This window comes from Mytilus galloprovincialis, chromosome 9 (genome assembly GCF_965363235.1).
Source record: "Mytilus galloprovincialis chromosome 9, xbMytGall1.hap1.1, whole genome shotgun sequence".
In the NCBI taxonomy this organism is placed as follows: Eukaryota; Metazoa; Mollusca; class Bivalvia; order Mytilida; family Mytilidae; genus Mytilus; species Mytilus galloprovincialis.
The window spans coordinates 22,354,326-22,375,369 of NC_134846.1; the positions used below are offsets into that span (position 1 = coordinate 22,354,326).

At 32.7% G+C, this 21,044-nt stretch overlaps 1 protein-coding gene across 1 annotated transcript; it reads right to left on the reverse strand.

Annotated features, from left to right (window-relative positions):
- Positions 1 to 2,747: 2,747 nt before the first annotated feature.
- Positions 2,748 to 15,379, reverse strand: LOC143046515 (E-selectin-like). The gene is made up of 5 exons (XM_076219669.1): positions 15,313 to 15,379; positions 9,336 to 9,418; positions 6,130 to 6,211; positions 4,030 to 4,217; positions 2,748 to 3,048 (listed from the first exon to the last, which is right to left on the reverse strand). Exons 1-5 carry the CDS (start codon positions 15,377 to 15,379, stop codon positions 3,031 to 3,033), a joined length of 438 nt encoding a protein of 145 aa, XP_076075784.1. The 3' UTR covers positions 2,748 to 3,030.
- Between the last annotated feature and the right edge of the window lie 5,665 nt (positions 15,380 to 21,044).

A 21,044-nucleotide genomic window follows, 5' to 3' on the forward strand; every position in this document is an offset into this window, starting at 1 on the left:
ATAGTCTGATAGTCGTTCAACTTTCCACATAGGGTGTAGGGCTCTAGTTGCATCGTCTATTCCTTTGGCTGCCCGTCCGTCTCCATCAGTTGTTGCATTCTTCACAAGGATGTCTTGAAGAGCAAGCTGGGTACCAATTTCCTTTCCCATCTCATATTCTGACAATGGAGCTGCTCTGTGTAGGTTTGCAGTGCAATCTTCATGACCATTGGGACATTCTACTTTAAAGCCTTTCCCTCTCAACCAGGCCCCTTTCCAGCACATCTGATTCTGGGCAAATGATGCAACAATATATTTCTTTTCTGTTGTTGTCTCAATGGCAAGTGCGAAACCTTGGGTAGCATTCAGTCCTGGTTTCTTTCGACTGGTTATTGTCTGACTGTTGTACCTTCCGTCGACTGTGACATTGATTTCTTTCTCTGCAAGTCCCCTTTCTTGATTTTTGGCCTTTACAATCTCCAGTTTTTCTCCCATATCTCTATTATTCAGTTGTATCAGTTCTTTTCCAACATTGTGGGTCATTCTTTGCATGCTGGTTCTTGAAGGAGGAGGACAGTTCATCCTGGCAAGTAGCTCTTGAAGTTTAGTACTCCCCATTGGACAGTCTTGTATTGCTACTGCTACTGCTACATTGGGTTCTCCAGGGTTGGCACCAGGTTTATTTGTAGCAATCTCCTTATACAGCTTCATTACTGGACTCATGTAGGTACAGTTCTTGCATCTGAGGGTATATTTCCAGCAGACTCCCCATTTTTCCTGTTTGTGTGCCAGTATCTCAGGATTTTTACAATGTCTAAACTTCTTTGTATGAACATTTATAACTGTGTTAAGCATCTTCATCATCTCTTCATGGTCGACAAACCTCATACCAGATGTTGAACACCATTCTTCTTCTGTTTTCAGGTCAGCTGATGGAACCAGTAGCTGGGAACGAGTCTTTTTGCTGTCATTGTCTGCAGGGGAAGAAGAAAAAGTGCATGGGGATTCATCAAGGATAGCAGTCTGTTCAACATTCATTTCAACAGCAGGAATATGGTTTTCTTCAGGATCTAGTGATGTGGACAGTGGTAAGACAGGGTCTTTATTCCATGGGGTATTGTAATGCTGGAACTTGTAACTCTCCCTCTCTGAAGTCCAATGAGGCCCTTGTTGAATGGACGGGAACCCTTTGGAAACATTTTGATGATAAATAGAATAATCGGGTGCAGTGTAAAGCGTCGAATGAAACTTTGATGACAGACCTCAAAATTGTTAGTTTTTACACTTTTTTGCATTATGTAACTTTGATGCTGATTTTTAATTGGCTAAATGATTACTGTCAATCATTTTTGTTTATTGTTTTGATCTATTTTTAGCTATGGGATGAAAGAAAGTGATTTCTAACTTCAAAGGGTTTGGTCAGCTTCAAAGAAAAATGCCTTTTTTTGGCCTTTTTTACAAACAAAAAAATCCCCCTTGTTTAGATTTCAAAGATCATTAATTTAGGCAAATTTTAAAAGTTGTTCTGTTTAGAAAATTTGATTTTGTGAATTTTTGTTGAATTTATTGTTGATTTTTTTTTCAATTAAAGAAAAAACATTTTAAAAAAAAAACCTGTACTTTTTGTTAAATTTTTCAATTGAAATTATTTCCTAACTTCATTACCTTTCCAAAACACTTTACTTCATCTCAATACTCAAAGAAATAAGGATTTTATATCATTTTAAATTTTTTATTGCATTCATGTTCAGCCTTGGGCAGAGGATGTAAAGGGGGTGTTGAATAAACAGGTAATTTAGCCTAAAGGTTTTTCAATACCCCCATAAAGTTTCATTTTGTTTATTCTAGAATGAATTTGAAATTTTTTAATGCATTTCTCACAATTCAGGGATGAAATTTGAAATTTTAATTGAATTTTGAAAGTATTTTCAGTTGGGATTTCACTGATTTAAAAAAACAATGAAAATTTAACTTCAATTACACTTTGAAAAGTTCAGATTTTAGAAATTTTTATTTTCTATTAAATTTATATAAGGACTCACCTTTCAGAATCACTTTAATTTTTAAAGATACCTGCACTAAAAAAAAAGTTATGAATCATTTGATAAAGTGGGGGTCTTTAGGAGAATGACAAATTCATGCTAAAAAAACAGTTGAAATTTGGGTATGAGGGTAGGTGTTTAAGAAATGTCATTGCTGATGCAAATATTGTCTGATTGGTCTGATTTTTGGTATGCAAGCTTGATATATGTTAAAGTTAATGAAACTAATTTTTTTTCCCATTTGGACCACTAGAAAGTACCTATTAGGTCCGGGAACACAATTATCCCCCTTCAATTTTCGTTGTCCACAAATATAGTTCCCTTTAATTTGAGTATATTTTTTCTTAAATTTTTTTTTTGCCTTTCCTTTGAATTTTTTCCCCTTTTTTTGCTTTAAGGTGAATGTAAGGTCATCTAAGAGAATTTCTGTAAAATTTCTTTTTGATATTTTGAGCAGAAATGAGTGATTTGGTTAGGTAAATATAGATGGGATTTCCCCTTTTCGGAAGCTCTCTGGCTTAACCCATACTGGTGTCCTTGTGTTTTGTGTTGCCAAGAGAAAATGAGGCGATGAAGTTTTCTAATTTTTTGATATGTTTTGTGGTTAATGCCAAACTTTATGTACTCCATATCTTGTTAGAAAAGCGCAGGTGGGATTTTTTTTTATTAATCATTATGTTATAATAGACAGATAGGGGAAATTAATTGTGTTCTCGGACCAGAAAGCACAACTTATTGAATTTGGAAAATGGTAAGTTCTAAAAAATGTGAAAAATTTGACGTGTATTCATTCAACAAATAGCTTTAGGATGTACTTAGAAGAGATTTTTGAATTTTTGTCAAATGTTCAGACTCCTAGGTTTTTCCCTCTACGATACAGGATAAAACGTTTCATCTTTTTTTCACCTAAATTTCACATAAGTACATTCATAACATGCTTAAGCCGATATATACTAAACATAATTAAACAAATATACAAAGGCATGAACATATCCTTGGTCTCTGATTGTCATACAAATAAGACAGCCTGAAAAAGAAAGAAAACTTATGTTTCACCTAATAAGTAAATAAACAATATTTTTGTGTTTCCAAAAGTGCCTTTTTTTTCTCAATTCAATATAATAAAGAATAAGGTTATTCAGTTCAATTCAGAAAAGATCACATCGATTCTTTTCTTATACTTAAAATATCAAACAAGTTATATTCTCCATATTTACAAGCAAAACCTTTTGAAAGTTATGGATTCAAAATTTAAAATACAAGTTTCATTATTATAGTTATTTACAAGGTATGAATGTACATTGTAGAAACATACCACTTTTTTGATAAATGTATAATGGGAAAAAGTATATTTTATCCTTTCATTTTTTTCTGTAAAAAGTAAAATAACAAAAATACCGAACTCCGAGGAAAATTGAAAACGTAAAGTCTCTTAACAAATGGCAAAACAATCGTAAGCTCAAATACATCAAATGAATGGATATAAGCTAACCTATTCCTGTCTTGGTACATGCATTTTATATAGGTGAATTTGTTTTATCTCTTTAATGAATATTTGTAAAATATTAAATGATATTAACGGTACCACAGCAGTGGATTCGCATTCGATAATTAATGTATCTTCCGTGGTGCCTTATGTCACATGAAATCACATTAGTTTTTGGTTTGGTTCATGTTGTTTAGTCTTTAGTTTTCTATGTTGTGTTGTGGGCACTATTTTGTTAAATTGAGAATGGAAATGGGGAATGTGTCAAAGAGACAACAACCCTACCATAGAACAGACAACAACAGAAGGTCACCAATAGGTATTACTCACTTACTTGTCTGTTTGTCAGTTTACTTTTTTAGCCATGGTATGGTAAGTTTATTTTCTACATATAAGTTTGAAAGTTCCTCTGGTATCTTTTGCCTCAATTAGGCTTTCTAAAATTTCAGAACTATTTATCATAAAATTATAACTTTAATTACAAGTTCTGTTATGTGAAGGTAAAATCGTAAACATGCTTACTTTTTCACATACGAACTTCTTTTCATCCAGACAGGAGGTATCATCAAACTTCCCAGCCCATATCTGAACACACTCTTCTGTTTTTGGTTCACCAGGGGCCCACCGTGTATCATTTGGCAGCAACATTAGACCAGAAGTGGTCCACTCTAAATTTCCATTATAGCGTCTGCATCCAATAAACACATCATCTGAAAATAGCTCTTAGTATCAGTTTTTCATGTTATTTGAACTTTTATTTGGATTCTATCTTCGTATTTTAACAGAAGGACACAAACTGCACCAAGTATTGCAGGCCATCATTTGATTAAAAGAAGAATGTATGGCATTTAGACTTATATATTCCCTGACATTGAAAAAATTGTACAATCTTCATACCCTTCAAACGTATGTTCATTTTATTAAAAATGTATAAAATGCTGTAATCTGTTCATTTTAGTGTAAGTTTTAATGCTTCAATGTTGTCCATGTGGTACAAAAATTGCTTTCATTCACATTCGACCAACCAATAACATTTTGCACAGTATTTGATTATTCAACGCGAATAAGTCTCAAACTAGAGTTTCCGATTTCTTCGAAACCTCCATACTTTACTAGATATCTACGTGTAGGAAAATATTAACAAAGTGGCTTAAGAATTAACTCCTTTATGTCATGTCGTATGTCATTTCATCACGGGTGGGCATTATCGTTGTCGATATTTTACACCGAGCGTTCGCGAGGTGTAAAATATGGCCATACATAATGCATAACTATGTTATAATGAGCAGCATGGAACATGAAATGATGGAATTATGTCGATTCTGATAGGACAAATACAGTATTTTTATAGGTTGAAGTATACGATAATATCTTAAAAATGTTTGGTTGTTCTCGTTTTCTCCCAATGGAGTCTGTACATAACGTTTTCATATTTGATAAGTGTATGACCTAAAAGCAGTGCAAATGTATTATGTATATATAATAAAAGTTTATGTAACTGCATATATGTATATATTTTATTTGAATACCGATAACAATAAGGAAAGTATACAGTAAATATGTGCGCATGTGTTAAACATGTGTTGTGCTAATTACAACATGGCTTTGTTTACAAAACGTAACAAGGACGTGACATTATAAAATTATGAAAATAGATAATTACCATATCTTGACAAATGATATCGGATATGTTCCTTACGTCGTAACTACAATCCCCTTCCCTTTCATGAATGTGACCTACCGAATTAGACTATTTACCGGATTTGTAATCACATAAGCAACACGACTGGTGCCACATGTGGAGCAGGATCTGCTTACCCTTCCGGAGCACCTGAGATCACCCCTAGTTTTTGGTGGGGTTCGTGTTGTTTATTCTTTAGTTTTCTATGTTGTGTCATGTGTACTATTGTTTTTCTGCTTGTCTTTTTCATTTTTAGCCATGGCGTTGTCAGTTTGTTTTAGATTTATGAGTTTGACTGTCCCTTTGGTATCTTTCGTCCCTCTTTTTTTGACAAAGAAAGCCTCCATCAAATATACATTAATATTCAGTCTATTTTGTTACAGACCATATCAAAAAATGAAAACAACACTTTATGAATTGAAGAGTTGATTGTTACTTTCATCAGCAACAGTCGAACAAATTTTGAAAAAAAAAATCAGAATTTATCAAAACGCGTGTTCGCATGAGGAGCTACTGGAAAGAGTAATTACATTTAGTCCATTGTCAATCTATCTTAGATCAAATAATGAATGATGAGTTTTGAAACCCAATTTCTTGCATGAGAGTTTTGTTTATAAATCTAAATAACGAAATATTGCTCAGTCTTTGTGACAATTTTTCGATGTATTTACTGCAATATCAATCAAGTTCTGTTTGTTTTTTTCAGAATGTTTATGATTGTTTCATCCCTATGAAAGAACAAATGTTGAAATATTTACAAATTAATTTTACAGTATTAGTTTTATTGTAAATCAAGATGAAGTGATATTGGATTTGCCGGTTTGGAAAATTGAATTTATGTTCTGTCATCTCAAAATGGAATCGATCTTGTGCAATTTGATTAATTGAATAATGAAAAGAAAATATTTCTTTCTTTATGTTTAGTTTAAATGTATGCATACCGTTTATTATTGAATTAACCAGCTGAAACTCTACTTCATCTGTAACATCCGCAAGATATCCACCTTGAGACAAACAGTTTAGCTACAATGATCAATTTGATTATAAGATCAAAAACAGAATACTAATGCAGGTAACTTTGAATACTGATTTTTCTTTAAAGGGGCACTAGCTGTCAAATTCATGCTCACCGATATGACTCAAATTCTAGTATTTGTTTAATAACAATGTAAAACATTTATCCAAATCATAAAAAGTTGAAAATAAGCAATTTACATGGCATAGTGTCGAGAATATGTAACTTGGTTTCGTGTGTTTTTTTAGTCTAGACGCCATCTAATTATTTATAGACCATATAAGGGATATAAACATAAATAAAGATATAAATAGAAAAAGCCAATTCGTGTAATTAGATTTTTCGATGTCTGTTAAATTTTATATTATATAGATTACAAATGTATGTTAATCATCGTTTTTACCTGTATAAGAATGAGATTTTCTGGATCGAATAAGACAATTAAATGATTGACCTTTGTTTCACTTTCAATGTCGACATTATTTTCCTTTAAATATCTATACACACACAATTCACGTGTTATCCATCACTAGCTAAGGGGTTAAATTAAGGTTCACATGAATACTGATTTAATGAGGTTGAATTATTCACTTGCAATTGAATAATACATTATCAATGTTCCTTCACTTATTTTGACAAAATTAACCCATACTGGCTGCTAAAAGCGGATTATTATTTCACTATTTCGCTTTCATTAATGATTGAACAAAAAATATCATGTTTTTGATTTTTTACATATCTCGTAGCTAGTGCCCCTTCAATATCCCATGCGGAAAATGTGACACAATATAGAATGATATAGTCGCAAAAAAAAAAACAGTATGACGAACATAAAAATATCCTGTTTACAAAATTATGAATTTAAAAAAAAAAACTAAGGATTTTCTTATCCCAGGCATATATTACCTTAGACGTATTTGGTATAATGTTTTGGAATTTTGAGTCCTCAATGCTCTTCAATTTTGTACTTGTTTGGCTTTAAAACTATTTTGATCTGAGCGTCACTGAGAAGTCTTATGTAGACGAAACGTGCGTCTGGTGTATTAAATTATAAGCCTGGTACCTTTGATAACTATTAACAGCACTTGGTCGATGTCACTACTGGTGGACGTTTTGTCCCCCAGGGTATCCCTAGTCCAGTAGTCAGCACTTCGGTGTTGACATGAATATCAATTATATAGTAATTTTTATAATTTTTCTGTTTTACAAAAGTATGAATTTTTCGAAATACAAAGGATTTTTTTTATCCCAGGCATAGATTACCTTAGACGTATTTGGTACAATGTTTTTGGAATTTTGAGTCCTCAATACTCTTCAATTCTGTACTTGTTTGGCTTTAAAACTATTTTGATCTGAGCGTCACCGAGAAGTCTTATTTAGACGAAACGTGCGTCTGGTGTATTAAATTATAAGCCTGGTACCTTTGATAACTATTAACAGCACTTGGTCGATGTAACTACTGGTGGATGTTTTGTCCCAGCACTTTGGTGTTGACATGAATATCAATTATATGGTCATTTTTATAAATTTTCTGTTTACAAAAGTATGAATTTTTCGAAATACTAAGGATTTTCTTATCCAAGGGATAGATTACCTTAGACGGATTTGGTACAATGTTTTTGGAATTTTGAGTCCTCGATGCTCTTCAATTTTGTACTTGTTTGGCGTTAAAACTATTTTGATCTGAGCGTCACCGAGAAGTCTTATTTAGACGAAACGTGCGTCTGGTGTATTAAATTATAAGCCTGGTACCTTTGATAACTATTATCAGCACTTGGTCGATGTCACTATTGGTGGATGTTTTGTCCCCCAGGGTATCCCCAGTCCAGTAGTCAGCACTTTGGTGTTGACATGAATATCAATTATATGGTCATTTTTATAAATTGTCTGTTTTCAAAAGTATGAATTTTCCCAAATACGAAGGATTTTATTATCCCAGGCATAGATTACCTTAGTCGTATTTGGCACAATGTTCTGGAATTTTGAGTCCTCGATGCTCTCCAATTTTGTACTTGTTTGGCTTTAAAACTATTTTGATCTGAGCGTCACTGAGAAGTCTTATGTAGACGAAACGTGCGTCTGGTGTATTAAATTATAAGCCTGGTACCTTTGATAACTATTTACAGCACTAGGTCGATGTCACTACTGGTGGACGTTTCGTCCCCCAGGCTATCCTCAGCCCAGTAGTCAGCACTTCGGTGTTGACATGAGTATCAATTATATGGTCATTGTTATAAATTTCGTGTTTAGAAAAGTATGAATTTTCCAAAATACTAAGGATTTTATTATCCCAGGCAAAGATTACCTTAGTCGTATTTGGCACAACTTTTTGGAATTTTGGGTCCTCAATGCTCTTCAACTTTGTACTTGTTTGGCTTTAAAACTATTTTGATCGAAGAGTCACTGAGGAGTCTTATGTAGACGAAACGCGCGTCTGACGTATTCAGTTATAAGACTGGTACCTTTGATAACTATAAAACGAAACAATCAAGATTTTTTGTCAAATAAAATTGAATGACCTCGTGTTATTTTTATTCAAACTTAAATAAATCAAGTGAAATAAAACAAGAAATGTCATTTCGAACCCACTTTAACTCGAAAGTTGTTATTGAGGATATTGATTTTCGGCAAAAATCTTATGCATATTTGATTGTAACATAAGTGCATTTTTAGAATACTTTTAATGGGCTAATAACCCAGTTCTAAGACTGATATTGTATTCATATCCCGTGTTCCAGACAAACTTGAATTATAATGAATGAGCAAAAATGGATAAAAGCCACAGATGAACTTAAGAAATTAGAAACGTCTGATATTATTCAAACTATTTTCCCTGGTTATAGAATAATATTCGATATAAAAAGGCTCTGCGTTTTAAAAGATATTATACAATTATAGCCTTTGATTGAAGTCAAAACATACATGATCGGAAAGAAGTATATTGACCGATTCATTAGATGACATCACAAACTCTCTCGGGCTTTAGATATTCTAAAAATAACTGTGCCATATCAATTTTGCTATCCCACGATTTCTGTCTACCCTCGAAAATATAGTTGAACACGTGATTACCCCCGAACCAATCACATTAGTTAAAATATACGAATCAATTAAATAAACGAATATACTTACAGCTGCATCATCCCAAGATCGTTTTGTTGTGTTTTCATAAAAATAGTAAGTGTTTCCTAACCTCTGCCAGTCAACTAGGAAATCTAAAGTATATAAAAAAAACAATTCTATTATTTTATCCTGCAATTAGGTGTTCTACTATACAGATACAGCCCTACATATATCGCTTTGCTGTATCTGTATACTATACAGACATCGCTTTAAAGCTCCGCCCACTGTCGGACTGAGTATTGTATGAACCCGCGTGACCTCAGAATGTGTATTGCAATCGCATTCCAACGACGTATCAATTGCGAATTAACGATTTCTTTTATACCTTCTGTTTCTTTTCCAACATTTCTTTAGAGCAATAAGAATCACACCAATTTTGTGATAACATACATAAATAAATAAATTAGGTGTTTTTACTGTCTTCTGATTGGTTAAAATTATTAGTTTTATTTTCAATGTTATTAATTTTGATGGCGACACGCCCACTCTGACGTTGTGTATTCATATGCCAACATGTGCGTACGTTGTTATTGTTAATATAAATAATACAAAAAGTTCTTTGAGTCTTATTTTTGATAGAAATTTATTTATAATGAATGGCAATAATTTATTTTGACTTTATTGAACCATAAAAACTAATTTTTGACTTCACATTTTACATAATCCGCTTTGCGTATTATTCAATGTGAAGAGTCAAAAATTGGTTTTATGGTTCAATACATTCAAAATAGATAATAGCCATTCATTAAATAAACAGCAGTCTTTTCTACGATGACAACTATCGATATCAAAACTTGAATATGTATGATTGTGTAACAAAACCAACCATGTCAATTTCAGCATGCATGTTTAGTGAATGTCGAGTCTGAAGCGTAGGACAACTCGTACACTCCTGTTTCAAATTGAACGATGTTTTGTTATTTGTTTTTACTGTTGAAATTAGTTGTTATGTTAAAATAGATAATTATTCACTTTGAGCGATGTATTATTGTTGACCATTCGAGATTTTTATTTGCTAACCCGTCTTCAGCTGAATGTGTGATTACTGTACATCGTTTTACTACACGGGCCTCAAGGAATTTCAAATCAAAAATAAATGCGAAACATGTGTTTTTGTGTCTTCCAAAACACAAATAATATACAGAATTAATTGCAGGATAAAGACAATAACTGTTTAGTGTCTTTAAATATCAGCTGTATTTGTACTCGGCTCGAAACAGGTGTAATAGCTCGCTGAAAGCTCGCATACACCTTGTTTCCTAGCCTCGTACAAATACAGCTGATATTTAAAGACTCTAAACAGTTATTGTCTATATACATGTTATATTAAAACAACTTCCACTTTTAGATGGTGATGTTCCTTTGACACCATCTTACGGTGTTTATATTTCACAGCACGTTCGCTATGCCCCTGTCTGTTATGACGTTTTTGATTTTAACGAACGTAATCTATGACTGCATTTCTTTCTAACAAAAACGATGGAAACGACCAAGCGCGCACATGTTTTGATAATTTGTTTCTGAAAGTTCAAACAGGGTCAGTAAACACTGATTAAACGATGTATTTGTTTCTACTTTTGTAGCGTTTAGAAAGCAACATCAAACGCCACACAACGTTTACAAAATTTTGGTTAGAAAGAAATGCACTCTTAATTTTTCCATAGATGTAAAGATTTGGTTTTGAAGTTTGGTTGTACCTGTAGAAAACTTATTTCAAACGGGATAGAACATCCTCTTTTTACGAAAATGTTGTTAACCGTTCCCGGAAATTTAGAAATGACCCTGGTAAACTTATCGCTCCTTTAAATTAACTTATTCTAAAAGGTTATCAATTCAACAATTTAATAAGTTCATTAAATATTGATTTTATTGGTAAAAATTATGATTTTGTTATCAGTAAATTAAAAGCAAACCAAATATTACTAGTATGTTATATACATTTATCCTGCAATTGGTTATCTTACTATACAGATAAAGCCCTACAGATATCTCTATGCTGTATATATATACTATACAGATATATTGCTCGCTCTAAAGCTCCGTCAATTGCCGGAATACGTTTGTGTATAATGCTGTTGACGAGTGTTGTATGAACCTGCGTGACATCAGAATGTGTATTGCAGTCGCATTCCAATTACGTGTTGCAACACAATTACTTTTACACGTTCTGATTGTTTTCAAACATTTCTTTAGAGCAATAAAAATTAAACCAATTTTCTGATAACAGACAAACATGAACAGCAGTATTTTCTACGACGACAGTCATCGATTTCATAACTTAAATGTTTACATGTGTAGCAAAATCAACCATGTCAATTTAATTTGTTTTTACTGTTGAATTTAGTTGTTATGTTGAAATATGTAATTATTCTCCTAGAGCGATGTATTATTGTTGACTATTCGAGATTCTTTTTTTTTGCGGACCCCGTCTTCAGCTGAATGTTTGATTTTAATATAACTACGCGGGCCTCAAAGGATTTTAAATGGGTAATATATGCAAAAATTGCGAGCTTTTGTGTGTTTCAAAGCTCAAACAATATACAGAATTAAATGTAGGATAAAGACAATAACTGTTTACTGTCTTTAAATATCAGCTGTATTTGTACTCTGCTCAAAACATTACACCTATATCTTAGCCTCGTACGAATATAGCTGATATTTAAAGACAATAAACAGTTATTGTCTATATACACATTCATGGATCTACAATATGTCGATACCTGTATCTTGGCATTGCACAAGGTCATGATTTTCTCTGACTGTTTATGACGTCTTTACACTAAATACATTGGATGTTGGATGTGTACAGATCGATAATTTAGTCTTAGATGCATGATTTTTTTTATTAGTTGTTAGTGGCTTTGAACTAGTTATCAGTAAACTTCGAATACTCTCAGATCTGTTCCTAGTGTCTTTTGTTGTTGGGATGTACAAGTACCCAGCCACGTTAACTTGTATATTGTCCATCCGATGAGTTAAGCCTTTTTCAACTGATTTTTTATAGTTCGTTCTTATGATGTACTGTTATACCACTATCCAAGGTTAGGAGGGGGGTTTGGATCCCGCTAACACGTTTAACTCTGCCACATTATGTATGTATGTGCCTGTCCCAAGTCAGGAGGTTGTAATTCAGTGTTTGTCGTTTGTTTATATGTTACATATTATTTGCTTTTCGTTCATTTCTTTTTATATAAATAAGGACGTTAGTTTTCGCGTTGGAATTGTTTTACATTGTCATTTCGGGGCCTTTTATAGCTGAAAATTTAATATGGGCTTTGTTCATTGTTGAAGGCCGTACAATAGTCCTGTAATATTATGTTGTCATTTCAATGTTATATTTAACTTTGCCATTAAAGTGCGAGGTTTGGCATGCCACAAAACCAGGTTCAACCCACCACTTTTATTCCCCTTTAAAAGTGTCCTGTACCAAGTCAGGAAGATGGCCATTGTTATATTATTGTTCGTTTCTGTGTGTGTTGCATTTTAACGTTGAGTCGTTTGTGTTTTCTCTTATTTTTGAGATATTGAGATCAGACGTGGCACGGTACTTGTCTATTCCAAATTCATGTATTTGGTTTTCATGTTATATTTGTTATTCTCGTGGTGTTTTGTCTGATGCTTGGTCCGTTTGTGTGTGTGTTACGTTTCGGTGTTATGTCGTTGTTCTCCTCTTATATTTAATGCGTTTCCCTCGGTTATAGTTCGTTACCCCTATTTTGTTTTTTGTCCCTGGATTTATGAGTTTTGAACAGCGGTATACTACTGTTGCCTTTATCTATAGTTGTTCATTTCTGTGTCATTTTGGTCTCTTGTGGCGAGTTTTCTCATTGGCAATCATACCACATCTTTTTTATATGAGTATGTTCGAATTTAAAACTATTTGTGCGTTTTATTGTAATATGCCTATTACTAGTGCACTTTGTGAAATTGTGTTTTTTATTTGCCTTTTAATCTTTACTTTTATTGCCTGAGAAACTTTTGTGACTCATGAGTAATCAAGGTCGTTAAAAAATCCCCTCATTGCCGGCAAAACTGGTCGTAAAATTTTACCAAATTTACTCTTTATGATCCGAAATAGGCAGACCAGTCGATTACATAGAAAGATTAAAGCAAAATCAGACTAAAACAGTTATTACAACTGTCCCTTTGGTATCTTTCGTCCCTCTTTTAGGTAAGATGCGCACATTTTTAGAACGAAGCGCTTCCGCGCTTCATACAAAATGTACTTCGGTCAACGCTTGAAGCATTCAATTCTTAATTAGGATATATGAGATTTGCGTACTGACTGAAATATGGCTGATTCATTGATAAAAGCTTCCTATTTATTTGGCCTTTTTAACGTTTTTGGTTAGAGCGTCACTGATGATTCTTTTGGAGCCGAAATGCGCGTCTGCCGCAAATATAAAATTTCAATCCTTGTATCAATGATGAGTTTATATATCTGACCGTTGGTTTACCTGTTTGAATGGTTTTCGCTAGTCATTTGGTGGGACCTTTTTAGCATGGCATTGTCAATTTATTTTCGATCTATGAGTTTGACTGTCCCTTTGGTATCTTTCGCCCTTCTTTTATTTGTGCTGCTAAATTGTGATTTAAGATTTAGCAGTAGATCTTTAGAATTTGTAGGATCCAAATCTGGTTGAGTATTTCTCATAAAAAAACAAATCGTTAAAACAATTAGCTGTATTAGCATTTGATAATTGTGTTAGCTGTGCACATTGTCTTGTGTTTTTTTTCTTCAAAGAATACTCTGTTTAAGCCCGGAATTGCTTCCATATTTCATAATTTCGTCTTGCATTCTCATCCGAGTCAAATTCAGGGTATTCTGTATATGTCTCATTGTCAATTATACATTACAATTTTTAATTAAAAAGTTGAGCAGAAATCATCAATATACAGATATAAAACGATGTGGTATGAGTGCCAATGAGACGACTTTCCATCCAAGTCACTTTTTATAAAAGTATATCTATCTGATGAGTTAAGCCTTTTTCAACTGATTTTCATAGTTTGTACTGGTACATCACTGACCAAGGTTAGGGGAGGGTTGGGATCTTGCTAACACGATAAACCCCGCCACATTCTGTATGTATGTTCCTGTCCCAGTCAGGAACCTGTAATTCGGAGGTTGTCGTTTGTTAGTGTGTTACATATTTGTTTTTTCGTTCGTTTTATCGTACATAAATAAGGCGGTAAGTTTTCTCGTTTAAATTGCTTAACATTTGTCATTTTGGGGCCTTTCTAGCAGACTTTGCTCATTGTTGAAGGACGAACGGTGACCAACATTTGTTAATTTCTATGTCATTTGGTCTCTTGTGGAGAATTGTCTCATAGCAAACATCTTTTCTTAACAGTATAGGTCAGAGTACGGTCTTCAACAAGGAGACTTGGCTCAATCCAAACAGTAAGCTTTAACACAGAAATTACTATAATTGTAAAACCATTTAAACGGTAAAACCAACGGTCTTATCTATATAAAAACCGAGAAACACGTATGAACCACAGCAAAAAACAACTGACTTAGGACAGGTTGTAACAATTGCAGCGGGTTTAATTATATGTTTATATAAATATATGTATATTTCAAATATTTCATTCTGTATAATTATAAAAAAAGAAAACAACACTTTATTTTAAAAATGCATGCATCTGAAGCGCTTTTCTGAATTTTCCTTCACCAGGAACCCTCAACGCGGAATGTTTGAAAACTACCGAATTGTTGAAGAGTCAAATTACTGAAAAGGATATAAAATTAGTAAAATCCGTCTATAGTCAACGTTGCCTGAGAACGATGAAAATTTATAATCTAAACTTCACACAATACAATTTTTTTTAAAAGCATCCACAAAATAATGTGTTGGGCATACCAATACATTGATTTCCCTTATGTAAGAGAATACCAAGCTAATGATACTTGTATTCGGTTGACGAGTTAATTAATCACGTAATACCTAGAAATATTGGACAAAAATGTTGTGTTACTTACCTTTTTCTGTAGTAAAAGTCATTCCTCCATTTTTCTCATTCAAATCACATTTTACTGTATCATTCATCTGATAGAGATGACACGTTTTAGTCAAATCATCGTAGGTAAAATCAGTGCATTGAGCACTTTCTCTGCACATTATGGCACCACCTATAGCTGATTTGCAATCACTTTCTAAAAACGGATTTTTGTTAACAGACGTTGTCCCTACTTGAACACACTTGGTATACGTTCTTACAGTCTGTGCAAGAATTACAGAGACGATCACGTCGTAAAACGTGATACACAATGCAATATGAAGCATCCTAGTCTTTACCTATACACCAGTTGAAAATAATAATCAGGAAAATGCTACAATCAACAACTTAATGAAGGAACTCAATATATTCATCTAAACTGATTGGTTTATTTCATTTAGATTTTTTAGGTTCACATCTGTTTAACCTTTAAACCATTTTTAATAGATAGAATAAATAAAACTTGCATATTAATTGTTAGTATTTGAGATATTATCTCTAACTGCGCATGGCATACTAAGTATTTTTAAAACATGTGAGTATTAAAAGAACTTTATCTGATTTTTCATGTTGTATTACATTAGATTACCATACTAATTACAAATTAATACAGTATTATATATTATTTTATTTTCAGACATATACAAAACACGCTTCTCTGGTTGTTCTACCAGATGCTGTTTAAAACATATAAAACTCATTATATCATAATGAATTATTTAAAATACCAATTTGTAAAATATATTTACTTCAGTTCTATCACTATGGGTAATTAGATTGTGATCATTCATATAATTGGCCGTTTCAGAATCTAAAGGATCATGGGTAATTTCATTGTTCGTACCCCCAAAATGAAAATAACGTAACGTCATTGGTTAAATTTCCATTGTTTATGACGTTTTTAACCAATCAGGACGTTTTGGTGTACACTTTTGAAAATATTACCCAGGATGCATTAGATTCTGAAACGGCGAATTGGTTAGACACATATTTCTTACTTAAGAATAATTTTTGCAGAAAAATGATAAATTTGAGATACCTACGTCTGTGCTCGTTGAATCTTGAGCATTCATGGTTGGCAATATTTTTTTCTGTGTATGGGTATGTCAACACAACAACTACTTTGCTCTAAGACTGACGATATTTCCTTGATAGAGGATTGATGGTCACAAGTTTGTGTATTCACTTAAGCAGCAAGACGGGTGCTACATATAGAGCTGGATCTGCTACACTTCCTAAGCACCGGATATTTTTGGTGTGGTTCGTGTCGCTAATCTATCGTTTTCTAGGATTTGTTTTTTTACTGTTGTTTGTTTGTCTTTTGATTTTTAACCATGGTATTGTCAGTTAATTTCGGCTTTCATTTGTTTTATTTTGTAAAATTGGTTCATTCAGAAATTATAACTAAATTATTTCTAACATTCCAATATTTTATCATCGGATCAGTTTATTATCAATGATGTACTAGTTATTAAAATGGGATTACTGTTTAAACAATGTTTCCATAGCACTAAGCATGCTCCCTATTTGCAGTTACTGACAGGTAGTTCAGAACCAAAAGCAACTAATAAAAAAAACGTCATGCATCTGAAACTAGATTATCAATCAGTGCACACCAAAGTTGGCCATAAACTCTATGGATTAAGTGCAAAGACGTAATAAATAGTCGGAGACGAACCTGGCTTTGTACAATGCTAAGATACTTATCTGTATGTGTGTTGGTCTAAGAAATCGTTTTCATATTTTTAGGTTTAAACCTATAGAATGATACAAATTCAATTTTGTGCATCTTTTATCGGCACTTATTTTAGCTGAATTGTATTTCTTCGAAACATATTTTTTTTGTTTGACAAACAATGGATTATTGCTCGTAAGATATATCTTGTTGTTCTAACGTCTTTGAATTCATTATCTGAACTATTTTGGACTTTTTCTTTCACCTCCATTTACGAACACTCTTCCATCATGGACAGCATGAACATCTTCTTCTTTATCAATGGAATGATTTTCATTCAATTACAACAACATATGTTCTCCAATTTGATTTTTTTTTATCAGTGGGGTAACAATTTACCCGTCATTCTTTTAAATGTTCATACAAGATTGTGGTGTGACTAACTGGCTATTTATTTATGCTTACTTCTGAAGAGCCTTTGACAGACATTCTTTTACTATCAGTTTAACATTTATTTCCCAAATTTGTGTGTTTAGAACATACTTTAAAGTTTCCTTCTTTATCGATTATGTCTGTTTCTTTTCATCCTTTTGATTTTTTCGTTCTTTCTTTTTTCTTTTTATCATCTTAATTTCATTCTCGGATTTCAGTTTTTTGCTGATTCATTGTTTTTAGTTAAAATCTGTTTTTCCTTTTTGACTTTCCTGTTACCTTCTTATTTCTAGTTTTTTTCTTCGTCTTGCCATTGAAACTGATAATTTTGAAGTGTAATATTAGTTTTCATTTGTTTTTGTTTTCTCAATTTATTTTTGTTTTTATATTTGAATATATTCCTTGATATTTGTTATTCGACTTCCTTGATATCCTTATTTGTGAATTTTCAAATTTGATTTATCTAAAAATGCTACATACATTAGAAAAAATAAAAAAATATTTTACACTGTTTTATACCCGCACGTTTATATATTGATCCTTTTTATTTTTTTAAAGTTTGAATGATGTTGGAATGATAAATACACTGAATTATTGATTGAATAGACATTTTGTTAGCTTAAAATATAAGTTGTCAGCATTTCTTTTAAATCAAGGTCACCATGTGTTCAGTACAAGATTAATTCAATGTACAATGTATAGATCTTGTTATGCATCATTAAGTAAATAATGTTATATTGTTTTACTTAATATATAGCATTAATGTACTCAAACATGCTCCAAATTGTCCACCTGACAGGACGGACTCACATGTACCGGCCGTCAACATATACTCAAGGGGTACACCAGATGAGTAACGGAGTTTAACGGATATGAACGGACACGAACAAATTGTTTGACGTAACAAATTGAGATGCTATCCGTTACTAATCCGTGCGCGTTATGGTGTCAGACCACCAATTAAAAGTCCCTATCTGTTCAACCAAATTTTGCAATTTTCATAGCTTTCTATATTTTTTATCTTAATTTTAACCTCTTACAAACCAGGTATGTCCTGAATCGTACAGGTATCACATTTTTTCATGCCAATTTTCAGCATACCTTTAAAGCCATATAAGAAAGAAGAGACCTTCCGAACTGATGTACCACTAAAAATAACTCCTGGTTTTCTTGAAATCTTAAATTAGCATACTATGGAACGCATTAATCCTCAAATTTTAATGTCAACTCATAGACAAGTAAATTTGGGCTCAAAATGGTCTTAATATATTTCTCTTTCACCAAAAGTTTCATTTCTGCAAATTTGTTGGGTAGTTTAAGTGAATGATGACATCAAATGCACTATTTTTTGTCCGAGAAGGCCTACGTTCTAAATTTGAGGGAGTAATTGGTGGTGTGACACCTAAAGAGACAAAAAAGTTGATTAAAATCTTTTATTTTGCTTTATTCTTATAGCGCGGTGACAGAAGTGTAAAAAGTCGTCTAGATAGCGAGTTTAATCTCCCCGAATAACACACGGCTAAAAAGGGTCTTAACTTGAAGACAAATGTATCTTCTTTATTTTTTGCCCTGTCGTCAGAAGTTCGTATGGTCACATTTTTCTAAAAAGTCGTTTGAATGACTAGTAGTATATTGAAATGTTTCAACCCCCCTTTTTCAAAATGAAAATTTGAACATATTTGTTTACATTTAATTGATATATTTTTTTCTTAAGTTATTATCATATGTCGAACTATTATGTTCAGTATTTTATTTTCTTTTAATTTAATAAGTTTACTTAATTTTGACTGTTGAAAATTAAGGTAATTTTATTTGCAAATTCAGACACAAACTTTAATCTTCTTTATAGTAGTATTGAAAACTATCCAATAATATTTAAACTATAAAGTACTTTATAAAACAAGTTACTGATAAAAATTTCGGAGCCTAAATATGAAAAGGCCTTTAGATATCGAAGGAAAAAGAATAGACTAAAAAACTGAAATTTCAACACGGAACTTGATCAAATCTCTTCCATCACGTTTTTTGTATTATTAAACCTTATGGTCAATAATTACTCTCAACTGATATATGAAATTGCTACATTTTTCGCTATAAGATACACATATTTTCAATTAAGTGCACTAGTATATAGTACATAGTTTGTTTGTATATGTTTATATTCTATTTCTTTGTTGTAAAACATCAAAAATATATTTTGTTAGAAAATTGCTACTGTAAAAAACTAAATCATTGACGGATAGTTTCAGTTAAAATTCCGCGACATGTACGATTCGTCAAGTCCGTTGAAACTTGCCCCTTCTAGTCCTAAGAAAAGACGAAAGTCGTCAAATTTTATGCATTGTTTAATATGCCAAAAACCATCGACTGAACGTTTGAGTCAATTCACAAGTATAGGTAAGTCGACTTTTGTTTCTGCAATGAATAAAAGATTGGATGAGGTGTACAGCAGGGTTCTAGATGAATTTGGTTCATTTGATACTTGTGCATTTGAAGAAATGCAGGCAGTTTACCATCGGTCCTGCTACAAAAGTTACACAAGTAAACATAATTGTTCCCCCTTTAAGAGTGATGAAGCTGCTTGTCTGACATATAATGACGACAGACAATTGTCGGACTGTTGCCCCTCAGTTTCCGGGGTTTGTACGCGTTCGAGAATTCAATCGTTCGACTGGAACTCTTGTATTTTTTGTTGCAAGAAAACCTTTAAGAAAGATCGAAAACTACGCAAGTTTCAATCAGATGAGCGTATTAAGAATGTTTTATCCGTGGCGTAAAGCAATGACGATGATTTAAAAGTTGAAATTATTTCCCATCAATCTTTTGAACTTCAAGCACTTTATCATTCTGGTTGCATTACAAAATATTTGCTAAACACAAAAATACAAAAATCTGAACCCGTTGAACCAGAAATCTCACATCACGATACTGCTTTTACTAATTTTATATTGGCTATTGACAATGATTTAATGGTGGAGAAAAAAGCATTCCTCATGACAACGTTACTTGATAAATACAGATCTTTCCTTCCTCCTGATTCTAATCTAAAATATTCTACTTGGAAGTTGCAGTCTAAACTCATTGATTTTTATAGGAACTCAGTTGTCATACAAACACAACAGGGTCAGGGTAAGTCTAACATCATATTCAGTAGCAACATAACTATTGGAGATGCCATATCAGCTGCTAATCAATTAAAAACTGACCTCAAAATCTCAGAAATGCAGGCATCAATGTCAACTTCAATAGACACAAATAACGAACAGATATTGCATTCCGCCGCAAGTATAAAAAGGAAAGACATCGAAACTCTACAGATTTCCACAGACGAGTACCCAACTTCGGATGAATTGTCTCTTCCTTCTTCAATCCAGTCAATGCCTTCGTCTTTATTGAAATTTATTTCATGGTTACTTGATGATATTGCATACAACCAAGCATATTCACAAGAAGTGGCACCCGATAAATTGCGTAAATGCTTGGCAATTGTTGAGTCTATTGTTTCTGTGGCCAAAAACAGTTTTACTCCTTTTCATTTAGGATTGGCCTTAAAAGTGTATCATGAGTTTGGTTCGAAACACCTTGTTAAAACATTGAACGCCAATGGA